Source organism: Oncorhynchus nerka, linkage group LG22 (assembly GCF_034236695.1).
Source record: "Oncorhynchus nerka isolate Pitt River linkage group LG22, Oner_Uvic_2.0, whole genome shotgun sequence".
Lineage (NCBI taxonomy): Eukaryota > Metazoa > Chordata > Actinopteri > Salmoniformes > Salmonidae > Oncorhynchus > Oncorhynchus nerka.
Window position 1 is genome coordinate 17,526,765 of NC_088417.1, and position 17,784 is coordinate 17,544,548.

Genomic DNA, 17,784 nt, shown 5'->3' on the forward strand with positions numbered 1-17,784 from the left:
AGAGCAGAGACCATTATTATCAGGTGTATGACATCATGGATCTCTTCTCCTAAAATAGATGAGGGGTAGATTAATTGCAGGCACCTTTCTTTATAAGAGTTGGCTGATTACAGTGCATCAAATTGAGCTGCATAAAGAACATGCATAAAGACAGAAATAGTACACTGTCAGTAGTGTGTTAGCTTCTGCCGAGTCCCCAACAACTGGACAACTGGTTGTCAGGGGAAATGGAAAGAGAGCATGTGACACGGCTTCCCCTTTTGGACCTTAACAAGGTGACACTCCGTCTTAACTCCTCTACATTTGCTGGATTGGTTGAACAGTGCAGAAGAGAACCTCCCCCAATAGTTTATTTTCTTCTCGTCAACACCAGTATGTAGGGGATCTCGTTTCAGACGTTTCCTGCTACGTTTCCCGCTACGTTATGTTAATAGTGTGTGAATGCCAGAAATAAATACAGCTTCAACTGATGTTTTTATCATGCTTTGTGTCGATGACAGAATACCAAATCAAATTGAATTTGTCACGTGCCGAATACAACAGGTATAGATAGACCTTACAGTAAAATACTTACTTACAAGCCCTTAACAAACCATGTAGTTTTAAGAAAAATACCCCCAAAAAACTAAGAAATAAAAGTAACAATATGTATATGTACTATGAGCTCGGTTTTCATTTTTTGTTCTCTCTCCAGTCCTCCTCCAGACAGCAAATCGGATTCCAGCACTCTTCCTCCAATCAAATCAAAGACCAGCTTCGTAGAGGCCGACAAGTACTTCCTGCCGTTTGAGTTGGCATGTCAGTCCAAATGTCCCCGCATCGTCATCACATCACTAGACTGTTTACAGGTCAGTAGTAGAGGAGGTCAACACGTGAACCCTGTGTGTCTAAAACTGGCTGCATGTTTCTTCCCTTCACCGTAATGACATGTCAAAACAAATATGGTCATTTGGTTCAGGACTATATTGATATTAAATCATACACACAGCTTGGAGTCATCTAAAGTTATTTAAGATTCTGTGCAATATCTAACTGGAATTTCATGTTGACCTGAAATAAATAAATGTTGTATTTACACAGACAGACTCAACGTTCAGTGACACTGATTCACAGTGGACTTCATGATGTTTTGGGGTGTTTTCTGAATGAAATGTAGAAGTTGGGTTTATCTCATCTCTGTTAAAACACAAGTCAAATCTTGCGTTATTTGGTCAGTGATTAACTACTGGGTCTATATGTGTTAGAAATGGAGAGAAATGAAGAGCTCCGCCTTCGCAAAAGGAAACTCAGACAAAGCCTTCGCCCAATCCTGATACTTCCAAATGACCAGTGACGAAAACAAAAAGGCCGGAACTAATGCAGCTCGGTATCTCACACATCCCATTCAGTCCTGACAGGTTCTTCTGTCTCCACGCAGAATCTTCCCACGGGAGATTAGTGTCTATCTGACTGTGTGGTTTTGTGTGTTTGGTGTTTTCCCTGTAGAAGCTGATAGCGTACGGCCACCTGACCGGCAGCGCTCCAGACAGCACGGCCCCTGGCAAGAAGCTCATCGACAGGATCATCGAGACCATCTGCGGCTGCTTCCAGGGACCACAGACAGATGAGGGGGTGCAGCTACAGATCATCAAGGTTGGCATCTGCGGTTATTTGGTCTGCAAGTGTGTTTTGGATATTGTGTGTTCTGCTGTTAGATTCTATTCTTGCCTGCATGGTGATTATTTAGAATGTAGAATTGTGTTATCTGTTTCTACCATGGCATTGTTGAATTCTCATTTCTGATTGGCTTAAAGGGCATTCGGGAGCGTGCATTATTTCCCTACTAGGTCTAGAATATTTCCCTACGTTAGAATTCAATGTCTGTAGTTCATTCTTACATGTTTGAGCTGCTTTTGAAAGCAATAATCGAAATGAAAACATTATTGGCATTGTTTAAATTCGATTTTCATAATAGCAAGTTCAAATTTATGAAATGTTATTTGTCACATGTGCCGAAAACAACAGGTACCTTACCTAGACCTTACCGTGAAATGCTTAATTACAAGCCCTTAACCAACAATGCACTTTCAAGAAAATATTTACTAAATAAACTTTTTTTTTTAAGAAAAAAAAGGAACCCAATAAAATTATAATAATGAGACTATATACAGGTGGTACCGGTACTGAGTCAGTGTGCGGTGGTACAGGTTAGTCGAAGTCATTTCTACATGTAGGTAGGGGTGAAGTGACTATGCATAGATAATAAACAGCGAGTAGCAGCAGTGTAAAACAAAGGGGTGGGAGGGGGTCAATGTAAATAGTCCAAGTGTCATTTGATTAATTGATCAGCAGTCTTATGGCTTGGGGTTAGAAGCTGTTAAGGAGCCTTTTGGACCTAGACTTTGGCACTCCAGTACCACTTGCCATGCGGTAGCAGAGAGAACTGTCTATAGTGACTGGAGTCTTTGACAATTTTATGGTCCTTCCTCTGATACCGTCTAGTATATAGGTCCTGGATGGCAGGAAGCTTGGCCCCAGTGATGTACTGGGCTGTATGCACTACCCTCTGCACCGTCTTGCGTTCGGATGCCGAGCAGTTGTTATACCAGCCGGTAATGCAACCGGTCAGGATGCTCTCGATGGTGAGGCTGTAGAACGTTTCGAGGATCTGTGGACCCATGTCAAATCTTTTCAGTCTCCTGAGGTGGAAAAGGCGTTGTCGTGCCCTCTTCATGACTTTCTTGGTGTGTTTGGACCACAATAGTTTGTTGGTGATGTTGACACCAAGGAACTTGCAGCTTTCAACCTGCTCCACTACAGCCACATCAATGTGAATGAGGGCGTGTTCGGGCCTCCTTTTCCTGTAGTCCACGATCAGCTCCTTTGTTTTGCTCACGTTGAGGGAGAAGTTATTGTCCTGGCACCACACTGCCAGGTCTCTGACCTCCTCCCTATAGGCTGTCTCATCGTTGTCGGTGATCAGGCCTACCACCGTTGTGTCGTCAGCAAACTTAATGATGGCTCTGGAGTCGTGCTTGGCCTGATGGGTTGGTTAGCTAAACTAGCAAGTCTGTTTGGTTACCTAGGCAACTACTGTAGCTAAACTGCATGGCAAAAAGTATGTGGACACCTGCTTGTCGAACATCTCATTGCAAAATCATGGACATTAATATGGAGTTGGTTCCCCCTTTGCTGCTATAACAGCCTCCACTCTTTTTTTACATTTTATTTTATTTCACCTTTATTTAACCAGGTAGGCAAGTTGAGAACAAGTTCTCATTTACAATTGCGACCTGGCCAAGATAAAGCAAAGCAGTTCGACACATACAACGACACAGAGTTACACATGGAGTAAAACAAACATACAGTCAATAATACAGTATAAACAAGTCTATATACGATGTGAGCAAATTAGGTGAGATAAGGGAGGTAAAGGCAAAAAAAGGGCATGGTGGCAAATTAAATACAATATAGCAAGTAAAACACTGGAATGGTAGATTTGCAGTGGAAGAATGTGCAAAGTAGAAATAAAAATAATGGGGTGCAAAGGAGCAAAATAAATAAATAAAATAAATACAGTAGGGAAAGAGGTAGTTGTTTGGGCTAAATTATAGCTGGGCTATGTACAGGTGGCCAAAGAAAGAATTGGTTTTGGGGGTGACCAGAGAGATATACCTGCTGGAGCGCGTGCTACAGGTGGGTGATGCTATGGTGACCAGCGAGCTGAGATAAGGGGGGACTTTACCTAGCAGGGTCTTGTAGATGACATGGAGTCAGTGGGTTTGGCGACGAGTATGAAACGAGGGCCAGCCAACGAGAGCATACAGGTCGCAATGGTGGGTAGTATATGGGGCTTTGGTGACAAAACGGATGGCACTGTGATAGACTGCATCCAATTTGTTGAGTAGGGTATTGGAGGCTATTTTGTAAATTACATCGCCGAAGTCGAGGATTGGTAGGATGGTCAGTTTTATAAGGGTATGTTTGGCAGCATGAGTGAAGGATGTTTTGTTGCGAAATAGGAAGCCAATTCTAGATTTAACTTTGGATTGGAGATGTTTGATGTGGGTCTGGAAGGAGAGTTTACAGTCTAACCAGACACCTAGGTATTTGTAGTTGTCCACGTATTCTAAGTCAGAGCCGTCCAGAGTAGTGATGTTGGACAGGCGGGCAGGTGCAGGCAGCGATCGGTTGAAGAGCATGCATTTAGTTTTACTTGTATTTAAGAGCAATTGGAGGCCACGGAAGGAGTGTTGTATGGTATTGAAGCTCGTTTGGAGGTTTGTTAACACAGTGTCCAAAGAAGGGCCAGAAGTATACAGAATGGTGTCGTCTGCGTGGAGGTGGATCAGAGACTCACCAGCAGCAGAGCGACATCATCGATGTATACAGAGAAGAGAGTCGGTCCAAGAATTGAACCCTGTGGCACCCCCATAGAGACTGCCAGAGGTCCGGACAGCAGACCCTCTGATTTGACACACTGAACTCTATCAGAGAAGTAGTTGGTGAACCAGGCGAGGCAATCATTTGAGAAACCAAGGCTGTCGAGTCTGCCGATGAGGATGTGGTGATTGACAGAGTCGAAAGCCTTGGCCAGATCAATGAATACGGCTGCACAGTAATGTTTCTTATCGATGGCGGTTAAGATATTGTTTAGGACCTTGAGCGTGGCTGAGGTGCACCCATGACCAGCTCTGAAACCAGATTGCATAGCAGAGAAGGTATGGTGAGATTCGAAATGGTCGGTAATCTGTTTGTTGACTTGGCTTTCGAAGACCTTAGAAAGACAGGGTAGGATAGATATAGGTCTGTAGCAGTTTGGGTCCAGAGTGTCCCCCACTTTGAAGAGGGGGATGACCGCAGCTGCTTTCCAATCTTTGGGAATCTCAGACAACACGAAAGAGAGGTTGAACAGGCTAGTAATAGGGGTGGCAACAATTTCGGCAGATCATTTTAGAAAGAAAGGGTCCAGATTGTCTAGCCCGGCTGATTTGTAGGGGTCCAAATTTTGCAGCTCTTTCAGAATATCAGTTGACTGGATTTTGGAGAAGGAGAAATGGGGAAGGCTTGGGCGAGTTGCTGTGGGGAAGGCTTTCCACTAGATATTGAAACATTGTTGCTGGGACTTGCTTCCATTCAGCCACAAGAGCATTATTGAGGTTGGGCACTGATGTTGGGCAATTAGGCCTGGCTTGCATTTCATCCCAAAGATGGTGAAGCGTGATTCATCACTCCACAGAATGTGTTTCCACTGCTCCAGAGTCTAATGGCGGCGAGCTTTACACCAGTCCAGCCGACACTTGGCATTGCGCATGGTGATCTTAGGCTTGTCAGGCTGCTCGGCCATGGAAACCCGTTTCATGAAGCTCCCGACGAACAGTTATTGTACTGACGTTGCTTCCAGGGGCAGTTTGGAACTCGTTAGTGAGAGTTGCAACCGAGGACAGACGATTTTTACATGCTACGTGCTTCAGCACTCGGTGGTTCCGTTCTGTGAGCTTGTGTGGTTGAGCCGTTGTTGCTTCTAAATGTTCCACTTCACAATAACAGCACTTACAGTTGACCGGGGCAGCTCCAGCAGGGCAGAAATTTGACTAACTGACTTGTTAGAAAGGGGGCATCTATGACGATGCCACGTTGTAAGTCACTGAGCTCTTCAGTAAGGCCATTCTACTGACAATGTATGGCTATGGAGATTGCATGGTGGTGTGCTCGATTTTATACACCTGTCAGCAACGGGTGTGGCTGAAATAGCTGAATCCACTCATTTGAAGGGATGTCCACATACTTTTGTCTATATAGTGTGTCTAGTAAACTTGGTAGCTACTTCAGTGGATGTTGAACACAGCCATGGTGTTAAAGGGACTCAGGGCTCTATGCGTTCTCTGGAAAATAATGCAACTCCGTGGACGGTCAGTTCAACTCTGCTAGCGCGTCGTGGAACACAACTTCCACGTTGTTCATTATTTTCCATTGAATGCATAGCCCCTCGTTGATTATCCCTCACTTGTACCATGGCATTGTTGAATTCTCGTTTCTGACTGGCCTGAAGCGCACACTAGAATTCAGTGGCTGTAGTTCATTCTTACATGTTCTATGTTTGAGCTGCTTTTGAAAGCAAAAGTCGAATTGAAAACATTATTGGCATTGTTGAAGTAGATTTTCATAATACCAAGCCAGAGTTGATGGTTTGGTTAGCTAAACTAGCAAGTCTGTTTGTTACCATGGCAACTACTGTAGCTATCTAGTAAACTTGCTACCTATTTCAGTGGATGTTGAACAGATTTTTACCTGCAAATGAACACATTTCTCGTGGCAAATATGTTAAATTATAGTCATGGTATAAAATGAATAATTAACTCGGGGCTCTTTGCGTTCTCTGTAAAATAATGCAACTCTGTGTAAGGTCAGTTCCACATCATACTTTCTTTTCCATAGAATGCATAGCCCCTAGTTGATTATCACTTACGTGGTGAGTCTGTACGTGTGTGTTACTTTCATCTGTAGAGAGGAGGGTAGTGGTTGAGGGAAGTGCACTAAGCAGTAGATAAGAGAAGTACACTGAGGTTAGTGCACTTAGCATTTGTTGAGTGAAGTGCACTCAGCAGGGAGGTGTATTAAGAAGTGATGACTGGCAGGAAGTGCACTAGTCATTGGTCTAGTCCTGACTGTGAGTCAGAAGGTCTGTTCTGAGATGGTCTGGCACCGCTGCGTTCTCTCTCAGTACAGTACTCCTCGCTGTGAAACAGCAGCCCAAATCTCAGCCTCTACCCGTAATCTGCTGTCAACTCAGCTTGGCTCAGCTCATCCCGCTATAGCTGTGTTTGTGTAACTGTGTCTGTGTAGTTCTGACTGGGAGGTGGGTGGCCAAGGGATCAGAGATGTGAGATGCAGAGGACTATACTACTCGCGCTGTAGGAGTATCTTTCACACAAATAATGCTGAAGCACCATGATAGACCTTGATAAACCATGATGAACTCTTTCTCTCTCTCTCTCTCTCTCTCTCTCTCTCTTTCTCTCTCTCTCTCTCTCTCCCCCCCCATTCCTTCACTCCCTCCCACCAGGCCCTGTTGACGGCTGTGACCTCCCAGCACATAGAGATCCATGAGGGCACAGTGCTGCAGGCGGTCAGGACCTGCTACAACATCTACCTAGCCAGCAAGAACCTCATCAACCAGACCACGGCCAAGGCCACGCTCACTCAGATGCTCAATGTCATCTTCGCCCGCATGGAGAACCAGGCAGTAAGTCCCTCTCTGAGACACTGACAATGTCCACAGTAGCATAGCACTTAGAATGCACTTAGAATGCATGGCGCCCAATACATGGCTTTGTGGCTTGGTTTTAAGTGGTGTGTTGGTGTGGATATAGAAACAGAGCTACAGACAGATAGAGATACTGTACTGAGGAGAAAAGGGAAGAGAAGGTGACCCTTTATTTGAGCATGACATAGCAGTTGAATAAGGAGTCGTAGGGGTTTATGTGTCAGGTGACATAAAACTGTCCTGTCTTGACTGACCACACATAGCCTCCGTTTCCGTCACGCTGATGACAGCGTAGCATAGACTTTCTGACAAGAGGTCCAAGTAAGGTGTCACCCTGAAAACAAAGTTTGCTCTAATATCATCTGTTTCTTTTCGATTGACACTTCTTTCCCCCCTCACCCCCCACCCCCCTCACCCCCCCACCCCCCGGACACATAGCTTACAAATCACAAGATATCTTGGTCTCTGGCCTCGAGAAAACGTGACCGCCAGGTAAAGACTACAGGACTGCCTTGACTTGCCTGATCTGAACTCTGAACTCTTCTCTGTGTTCCCATTCAGTTCCATCCATCAGTCCATTCATCCATCTCTCTTTCTCCTCCTCTGTTCCAGCTATGGGGCAGAAGTGCATTGTGGTTACTCTGTGCTTGCTGGGGCAGACGTGCATTGTGGTTACTCTGTGCTTGCTGGGGCAGACGTGCATTGTGGTTACTCTGTGCTTGCTGGGGCAGAAGTGCATTGTGGTTACGCTGTGCTTGCTGGGGCAGACGTGCATTGTGGTTACGCTGTGCTTGCTGGGGCAGACGTGCATTGTGGTTACTCTGTGCTTGCTGGGGCAGACGTGCATTGTGGTTACTCTGTGCTTGCTGGGGCAGATGTGCATTGTGGTTATGCTGTGCTTGCTGGGGCAGACGTGCATTGTGGTTATGCTTGCTGGTGCTTCAGTTCAGTTGCCTGGGAATCATTATCTTTTCTTCAGCACTGATTACCATTTGTATTCATAAAATGCTTTCACTCGTCTTTGTGTTTGTGTGTGTGTGTGTGTGTGTGTGTGTGCTCGCGTGTTCATACCAGCCGACAGAGCCTTTCAAATGTTTTTCTGTTTGCATTGTGTGTGTTTGGGCTTACACTCTTGATTTGAAAATACACACACACACACATTTCCCACCTTCAGAAATTATATGTATTGTGGCTGTGTGTGTATTCTCATTAGCTGGCAGAATCTCATCTCGCTGCGTTTGTCTGGGATTGTTACTATTGGAGTAATTCGATTTTGATAGATTCATTCATCCCTTTTAAATAGAGGGTCATATTATTGAATCTGAGAGTTGTTAGAATTGAATGGTAAATGTAATGCCATCAGTATAGTAGAGAGAGCAGTATCGTTGACACAATGGCTTCTAGAGCAAGACAGTTTGAGAGCAGCATTTACAGTAAACAAATGGAGTGTCTCCTCCATTTCTGTGTGTCACTGTGTGTGTGTGTTTGTCACTGTGTGTGTGTGTGTGTGTGTGTGTGTGTGTGTGTGTGTGTGTGTGTGTGTGTCACTGTGTGCGTGTGTGTGTCACTGTGTGCATGTGTGTGTATAATGTGTGTCATGTCTAGCTACCATAGATATAATGGTGTGATATGACAGTGCCACATCTGATTGGAGGACTCTCACTCCTACCTGGAGTGGGACAGTGATCTGCATTCTGAACACATCTGATTGGAGGACTCTCACCCCTACCTGGAGTGGGACAGTGATCTGCATTCTGAACACATCTGATTGGAGGACTCTCACCTCTACCTGGAGTGGGACAGTGATCTGCATTCTGAACACATCTGATTGGAGGACTCTCACTCCTACCTGGAGTGGGACAGTGATCTGCATTCTGAACATATCTGATTGGAGGACTCTCACCCCTACCTGGAGTGGGACAGTGATCTGCATTCTGAACACATCTGATTGGAGGACTCTCACCCCTACCTGGAGTGGGACAGTGATCTGCATTCTGAACACATCTGATTGGAGGACTCTCACCTCTACCTGGAGTGGGACAGTGATCTGCATTCTGAACACATCTGATTGGAGGACTCTCACCCCTACCTGGAGTGGGACAGTGATCTGTATTCTGAACACATCTGATTGGAGGACTCTCACCCCTACCTGGAGTGGGACAGTGATCTGCATTCTGAACATATCTGATTGGAGGACTCTCACCCCTACCTGGAGTGGGACAGTGATCTGTATTCTGAACACATCTGATTGGAGGACTCTCACCCCTACCTGGAGTGGGACAGTGATCTGTATTCTGAACACATCTGATTGGAGGACTCTCACTCCTACCTGGAGTGGGACAGTGATCTGCATTCTGAACACATCTGATTGGAGGACTCTCACCCCTACCTGGAGTGGGACAGTGATCTGCATTCTGAACATATCTGATTGGAGGACTCTCACCCCTACCTGGAGTGGGACAGTGATCTGCATTCTGAACACATCTGATTGGAGGACTCTCACCCCTACCTGGAGTGGGACAGTGATCTGCATTCTGAACACATCTGATTGGAGGACTCTCACCCCTACCTGGAGTGGGACAGTGATCTGCATTCTGAACACATCTGATTGGAGGACTCTCACCCCTACCTGGAGTGGGACAGTGATCTGCATTCTGAACACATCTGATTGGAGGACTCTCACCCCTACCTGGAGTGGGACAGTGATCTGCATTCTGAACACATCTGATTGGAGGACTCTCACCCCTACCTGGAGTGGGACAGTGATCTGCATTCTGAACACATCTGATTGGAGATCTGACTGAACACATCACCTCTACCTGGAGTGGGACAGTGATCTGCATTCTGAACACATCTGATTGGAGGACTCTCACCCCTACCTGGAGTGGGACAGTGATCTGCATTCTGAACACATCTGATTGGAGGACTCTACCTGAGTGGGACACCTACATCTGGAGTGGGACAGTGATCTGCATTCTGAACACATCTGATTGGAGGACTCTCACCCCTACCTGGAGTGGGACAGTGATCTGCATTCTGAACATATCTGATTGGAGGACTCTCACCCCTACCTGGAGTGGGACAGTGATCTGCATTCTGAACACATCTGATTGGAGGACTCTCACCTCTACCTGGAGTGGACAGTGATCTGCATTCTGAACACATCTGATTGGAGGACTCTCACTCCTACCTGGAGTGGGACAGTGATCTGCATTCTGAACACATCTGATTGGAGGACTCTCACCCCTACCTGGAGTGGGACAGTGATATGCATTCTGAACACATCTGATTGGAGGACTCTCACACCTACCTGGAGTGGGACAGTGATCTGCATTCTGAACACATCTGATTGGAGGACTCTCACCCCTACCTGGAGTGGGACAGTGATCTGCATTCTGAACACATCTGATTGGAGGACTCTCACTCCTACCTGGAGTAGGACAGTGATCTGCATTCTGAACACGTCTGTCTGGATCTGTTAGTCAGCATGACCTCTAGACTAATGTCCTCTCTTGATTTAACCTTTATTTAGCCAGGAAAGGGGTTGAGAACAAATTCTGTTACTTTAATAATCTGATAATGCCCCATGTTTTATGTTGTGTGTAGGAATTGGGGGGAAATGACTATAGGCTGGTGTTAGAGAAGATGTGTCATTCACAATCTTATTGGTAGTTGTGTAATACTGTATTTGCTTCCATTCCTGACCTGTGTCTTTCCTCTGAATCATGCTTACGTCATCGTGTGGCTCAGTTTTTCCACTTCTTTTAACATGATTTTGTAGTACACCTACACATGCACCTGGATTCATACTGTGTAGGGGGCTGTTATATATTCATACTGGTTAGTGGGCTGCTATAGGGAGCTGTTATATATTCATACTGGTTAGTGGGCTGCTATAGGGAGCTGTTATAGATTCATACTGTGTAGTGGGCTACTATAGAGAGCTGTTATAGATTCATACTGTGTAGTGGGCTACTATAGAGAGCTGTTATATATTCATACTGGTTAGTGGGCTGCTATAGGGAGCTGTTATAGATTCATACTGTGTAGGGGGCTACTATAGAGAGCTGTTGTAGATTCATACTGTGTAGTGGGCTACTATAGAGAGCTGTTATAGATTCATACTGGTTAGTGGGCTGCTATAGGGAGCTGTTATATATTCATACTGGTTAGTGGGCTACTATAGAGAGCTGTTATAGATTCATACTGTGTAGTGGGCTACTATAGAGAGCTGTTATAGATTCATACTGTGTAGTGGGCTACTATAGAGAGCTGTTATAGATTCATACTGTGTAGTGGGCTACTATAGAGAGCTGTTATAGATTCATACTGTGTAGTGGGCTACTATAGAGAGCTGTTATAGATTCATACTGTGTAGTGGGCTACTATAGAGAGCTGTTATAGATTCATACTGTGTAGGGGGCTACTATAGAGAGCTGTTATAGATTCATACTGTGTAGGGGGCTACTATAGAGAGCTGTTATAGATTCATACTGTGTAGTGGGCTACTATAGAGAGCTGTTATAGATTCATACTGTGTAGGGGGCTACTATAGAGAGCTGTTATAGATTCATACTGTGTAGTGGGCTACTATAGAGAGCTGTTGTAGATTCATACTGTGTAGTGGGCTACTATAGAGAGCTGTTATAGATTCATACTGTGTAGTGGGCTACTATAGAGAGCTGTTGTAGATTCATACTGTGTAGTGGGCTACTATAGAGAGCTGTTATAGATTCATACTGTGTAGTGAGCTACTATAGAGAGCTGTTGTAGATTCATACTGTGTAGTGGGCTACTATAGAGAGCTGTTATAGATTCATACTGTGTAGTGAGCTACTATAGAGAGCTGTTATAGATTCATACTGTGTAGGGGGCTACTATAGAGAGCTGTTATAGATTCATACTGTGTAGTGGGCTACTATAGAGAGCTGTTATAGATTCATACTGTGTAGTGGGCTACTATAGAGAGATGTTATAGATTCATACTGTGTAGTGAGCTACTATAGAGAGATGTTATAGATTCATACTGTGTAGTGGGCTACTATAGAGAGATGTTATAGATTCATACTGTGTAGTGGGCTACTATAGAGAGCTGTTATAGATTCATACTGTGTAGTGGGCTACTATAGAGAGCTGTTATAGATTCATACTGTGTAGTGGGCTACTATAGAGAGCTGTTATGTATTCATACTGTGTAGTGGGCTACTATAGAGAGCTGTTATAGATTCATACTGTGTAGTGGGCTACTATAGAGAGCTGTTATAGATTCATACTGTGTAGGGGGCTACTATAGAGAGCTGTTATGTATTCATACTGTGTAGTGGGCTACTATAGAGAGCTGTTATAGATTCATACTGTGTAGGGGGCTACTATAGAGAGCTGTTATAGATTCATACTGTGTAGTGGGCTACTATAGAGAGCTGTTGTAGATTCATACTGTGTAGGGGGCTACTATAGAGAGCTGTTGTAGATTCATACTGTGTAGTGGGCTACTATAGAGAGCTGTTATAGATTCATACTGTGTAGTGGGCTACTATAGAGAGCTGTTATAGATTCATACTGTGTAGTGGGCTACTATAGAGAGCTGTTATAGATTCATACTGTGTAGTGGGCTACTATAGAGAGCTGTTATAGATTCATACTGTGTAGTGGGCTACTATAGAGAGCTGTTATAGATTCATACTGTGTAGTGGGCTACTATAGAGAGCTGTTATAGATTCATACTGTGTAGGGCTACTATAGAGAGCTAGATTCATATAGAGAGCTGTTATAGATTCATACTGTGTAGTGGGCTACTATAGAGAGCTGTTATAGATTCATACTGTGTAGTGGGCTACTATAGAGAGCTGTTATAGATTCATACTGTGTAGTGGGCTACTATAGAGAGCTGTTATAGATTCATACTGTGTAGTGGGCTACTATAGAGAGCTGTTATAGATTCATACTGTGTAGTGGGCTACTATAGAGAGCTGTTATAGATTCATACTGTGTAGTGGGCTACTATAGAGAGCTGTTATAGATTCATACTGTGTAGGGGGCTACTATAGAGAGCTGTTATAGATTCATACTGTGTAGTGGGCTACTATAGAGAGCTGTTATAGATTCATACTGTGTAGTGGGCTACTATAGAGAGCTGTTATAGATTCATACTGTGTAGGGGATACTATAGAGAGCTGTTATAGATTCATACTGTGTAGTGAGCTACTATAGAGAGCTGTTATAGATTCATACTGTGTAGTGGGCTACTATAGAGAGCTGTTATAGATTCATACTGTGTAGTGGGCTACTATAGAGAGCTGTTATAGATAGATTCATACTGTTATGATTCATACTGTAGTGGGCTACTATAGAGAGCTGTTATAGATTCATACTGTGTAGTGGGCTACTATAGAGAGATGTTATAGATTCATACTGTGTAGTGGGCTACTATAGAGAGCTGTTATAGATTCATACTGTGTAGTGGGCTACTATAGAGAGCTGTTATAGATTCATACTGTGTAGTGGGCTACTATAGAGAGCTGTTATAGATTCATACTGTGTAGTGGGCTACTATAGAGAGCTGTTATATATTCATACTGTGTAGAGAGTTATAGGCTACTATAGAGAGCTGTTATAGATTCATACTGTGTAGTGGGCTACTATAGAGAGCTGTTATGTATTCATACTGTGTAGTGGGCTACTATAGAGATTCATACTGTTATATATTCATACTGTGTAGCTGTTATAGATTCTACTGTGTGGGCTACTATACTGAGTGGCTACTATAGCTGTTATAGTATTCATACTGTGTAGTGGGCTGTGTACTATAGAGAGCTGTTATAGATTCATACTGTGTAGTGGGCTACTATAGAGAGCTGTTATAGATTCATACTGTGTAGTGGGCTACTATAGAGAGCTGTTATAGATTCATACTGTGTAGTGGGCTACTATAGAGAGCTGTTATAGATTCATACTGTGTAGTGTAGTGGGCTACTATAGAGAGCTGTTATAGATTCATACTGTGTAGTGGGCTACTATAGAGAGCTGTTATAGATTCATACTGTGTAGTGGGCTACTATAGAGAGCTGTTATAGATTCATACTGTGTAGTGGGCTACTATAGAGAGCTGTTATAGATTCATACTGTGTAGTGGGCTACTATAGAGAGCTGTTATAGATTCATACTGTGTAGTGAGCTACTATAGAGAGCTGTTATAGATTCATACTGTGTAGTGGGCTACTATAGAGAGCTGTTATAGATTCATACTGTGTAGTGGGCTACTATAGAGAGCTGTTATAGATTCATACTGTGTAGTGGGCTACTATAGAGAGCTGTTATAGATTCATACTGTGTAGTGGGCTACTATAGAGAGCTGTTATAGATTCATACTGTGTAGTGGGCTACTATAGAGAGCTGTTATAGATTCATACTGTGTAGTGGGATACTATAGAGAGCTGTTACTGATTCATACTGTGGGCTACTATAGAGAGCTGTTATAGATTCATACTGTGTAGTGGGCTACTATAGAGAGCTGTTATAGATTCATACTGTGTAGTGGATACTATAGAGAGCTGTTATAGATTCATACTGTGTAGTGAGCTACTATAGAGAGCTGTTATAGATTCATACTGTGTAGGGGATACTATAGAGAGCTGTTATAGATTCATACTCCAGATTACTGTAGTGGGCTACTATAGAGAGCTGTTATAGATTCATACTGTGTAGTGAGCTACTATAGAGAGCTGTTATAGATTCATACTGTGTAGTGGGCTACTATAGAGAGCTGTTATAGATTCATACTGTGTAGTGAGCTACTATAGGGAGCTGTTATAGATTCATACTGTGTAGTGGGCTACTATAGAGAGCTGTTATAGATTCATACTGTGTAGTGGATACTATAGAGAGCTGTTATAGATTCATACTGTGTAGTGAGCTACTATAGAGAGCTGTTATAGATTCATACTGTGTAGTGGGCTACTATAGAGAGCTGTTATAGATTCTGTTATAGACTGTGTAGTGGGCTACTATAGAGAGCTGTTGTAGATTCATACTGTGTAGTGGGCTACTATAGAGAGCTGTTATAGATTCATACTGTGTAGTGGGCTACTATAGAGAGCTGTTGTAGATTCATACTGTGTAGGGGGCTACTATAGAGAGCTGTTGTAGATTCATACTGTGTAGGGGGCTGCTATAGCTTGGCTGAAGAACAAATATTATAATGTTTTCCATTGTATTCTGTTAGAAATGTTTATGATGTGTATATTTATAGCTTCATATCCAAATGAAAATAAACAACATCTCCAGATTACTTTGGGCCTGTGGAGGAATCATATGAAGACAACTTTCTCTCGATGTAATTCAACATCTCCTCATCAATACACATCAAATCAACATCAGTGACACATCAACCAGGAGAACATGCAGTATTTTAGACCAGATATACTATGTCTCCTGTTCTGCACTGAAATATCCCAGTTTATATAAGCATGTGAGCTGCTCTGCCTCATACTTGTTTTGACAGCATGTCATTCATAAACACATGTTAGACAGACCTGATGTTAAGATCCATGCTGAATATGTGTTCTAATGTCTCTGCCTGGAAAGATGGGATTCCAAACCTGCCGTGTGTTGCTTCCTGATCTGACATCGGGAAGTGTTGCTGCTTGGCATTGGGGTGGAAATCCCTTAGGGAATCTTTGAGAGGGAATTGATATAATGACTTTGTGTACATTGTGTTAACACATTTCTGTGTGTGTGTGTGTGTGTGCGTGTGTGTGTGCGTGTGTGCGTGCATTTGGCTTTGTCTGTGTGTGTTTGGTTGTATGTGGCTACGCTGGGTTGGCCTGGGTCTGGCTGTGTCTGTGTGTGGGTCTGCCCGTCTGTACCCCTCTACCCCCTCCGTAGCTCCAGGAGGCCAAGCAGATGGAAAGGGAGAGGCCCCGGCAGCACTCCCAAGTCACCCAGGAACAGGAACCGGACTCACCCCAGCTCCAGCAGCACGTCTACCTCCCAGCCAAGGGCCCTCCCCGGGAGGCCAACGGCCCCACCACCCCCTCTACACCCACGCCCACTTCCACCCCCACCACTCCTACCCCAACCCAGGGGGCCACGGAGGAGGAGCAGGGGGAACATGGGATGAATGACTCTGAGTTCAGCACAGCAGAGAACCATCAGACAGAGGCAGCAGCAGCACAGTGTGAGTTTCACCTTAGAAGACAGACAGACAGACAGACAGACAGACAGACAGACAGACAGACAGACAGACAGACAGACAGACAGACAGACAGACAGACAGACAGACAGACAGACAGACAGACAGACAGACAGACAGACAGACAGACAGACAGACAGACAGACAGACAGACAGACAGACAGACAGACAGACAGACAGACAGACAGACAGACAGACAGACAGACAGACAGACAGACAGACAGACAGACAGACAGACAGACAGACAGACAGACAGACAGACAGACAGACAGACAGACAGACAGACAGACAGACAGACAGACAGACAGACAGACAGACAGACAGACAGACAGACAGACAGACAGACAGACAGACAGACAGACAGACAGACAGACAGACAGACAGACAGACAGACAGACAGACAGACAGACAGACAGACAGACAGACAGACAGACAGACAGACAGACAGACAGACAGACAGACAGACAGACAGACAGACAGACAGACAGACAGACAGACAGACAGACAGACAGACAGACAGACAGACAGACAGACAGACAGACAGACAGACAGACAGACAGACAGACAGACAGACAGACAGACAGACAGACAGACAGACAGACAGACAGACAGACAGACAGACAGACAGACAGACAGACAGACAGACAGACAGACAGACAGACAGACAGACAGACAGACAGACAGACAGACAGACAGACAGACAGACAGACAGACAGACAGACAGACAGACAGACAGACAGACAGACAGACAGACAGACAGACAGACAGACAGACAGACAGACAGACAGACAGACAGACAGACAGACAGACAGACAGACAGACAGACAGACAGACAGACAGACAGACAGACAGACAGACAGACAGACAGACAGACAGACAGACAGACAGACAGACAGACAGACAGACAGACAGACAGACAGACAGACAGGGACACACTCAGACTCACAAATATAGGCAGTATAGGCAGTCATGTTCAAGGTCAAACCGACAAAGAATTTCACTCTCGCTCAGTACTTTGCAGTGTGTTTGAGGAAAGACGTTTCCAGGGGTATTGTGCTCGGCTAGTACCTTGGCTGCTTTAGACAGTAACAAAGCCTCAACCTTTACATTTTTGTGCACTCAATATTGGCAGAACTCTGGGACAAAATATTTTGTCTGTGTTAAATAAGCATTTGATGAGACAGCTTTCTCTTTAGGTGGTAATGCACTCGGCGGTAATGCACTCGGTGGTAATGCACTCGGTGGTAATGCAGCTCATAAGTGCTTTCATTAGTGACTGACTGAGAGAAGGCATAGAAAAGAGATTGAGAGTGAGAAAAAGACTCATCCAAAGATTCAATAATCATTT

At 44.3% G+C, this 17,784-nt stretch overlaps 1 protein-coding gene across 1 annotated transcript in view; it reads left to right on the forward strand.

Annotated features, from left to right (window-relative positions):
- Positions 1 to 17,784, forward strand: part of LOC115104924 (brefeldin A-inhibited guanine nucleotide-exchange protein 1-like) — a 108,123-nt gene that overhangs the window by 47,078 nt on the left and 43,261 nt on the right. The window contains exons 3-6 of the mRNA XM_065006989.1: positions 695 to 848; positions 1,486 to 1,632; positions 7,046 to 7,225; positions 16,130 to 16,421. Coding sequence (XP_064863061.1) covers positions 695 to 848; positions 1,486 to 1,632; positions 7,046 to 7,225; positions 16,130 to 16,421 — 773 coding nt within the window. The remainder of the gene's footprint in view (positions 1 to 694; positions 849 to 1,485; positions 1,633 to 7,045; positions 7,226 to 16,129; positions 16,422 to 17,784) is intronic.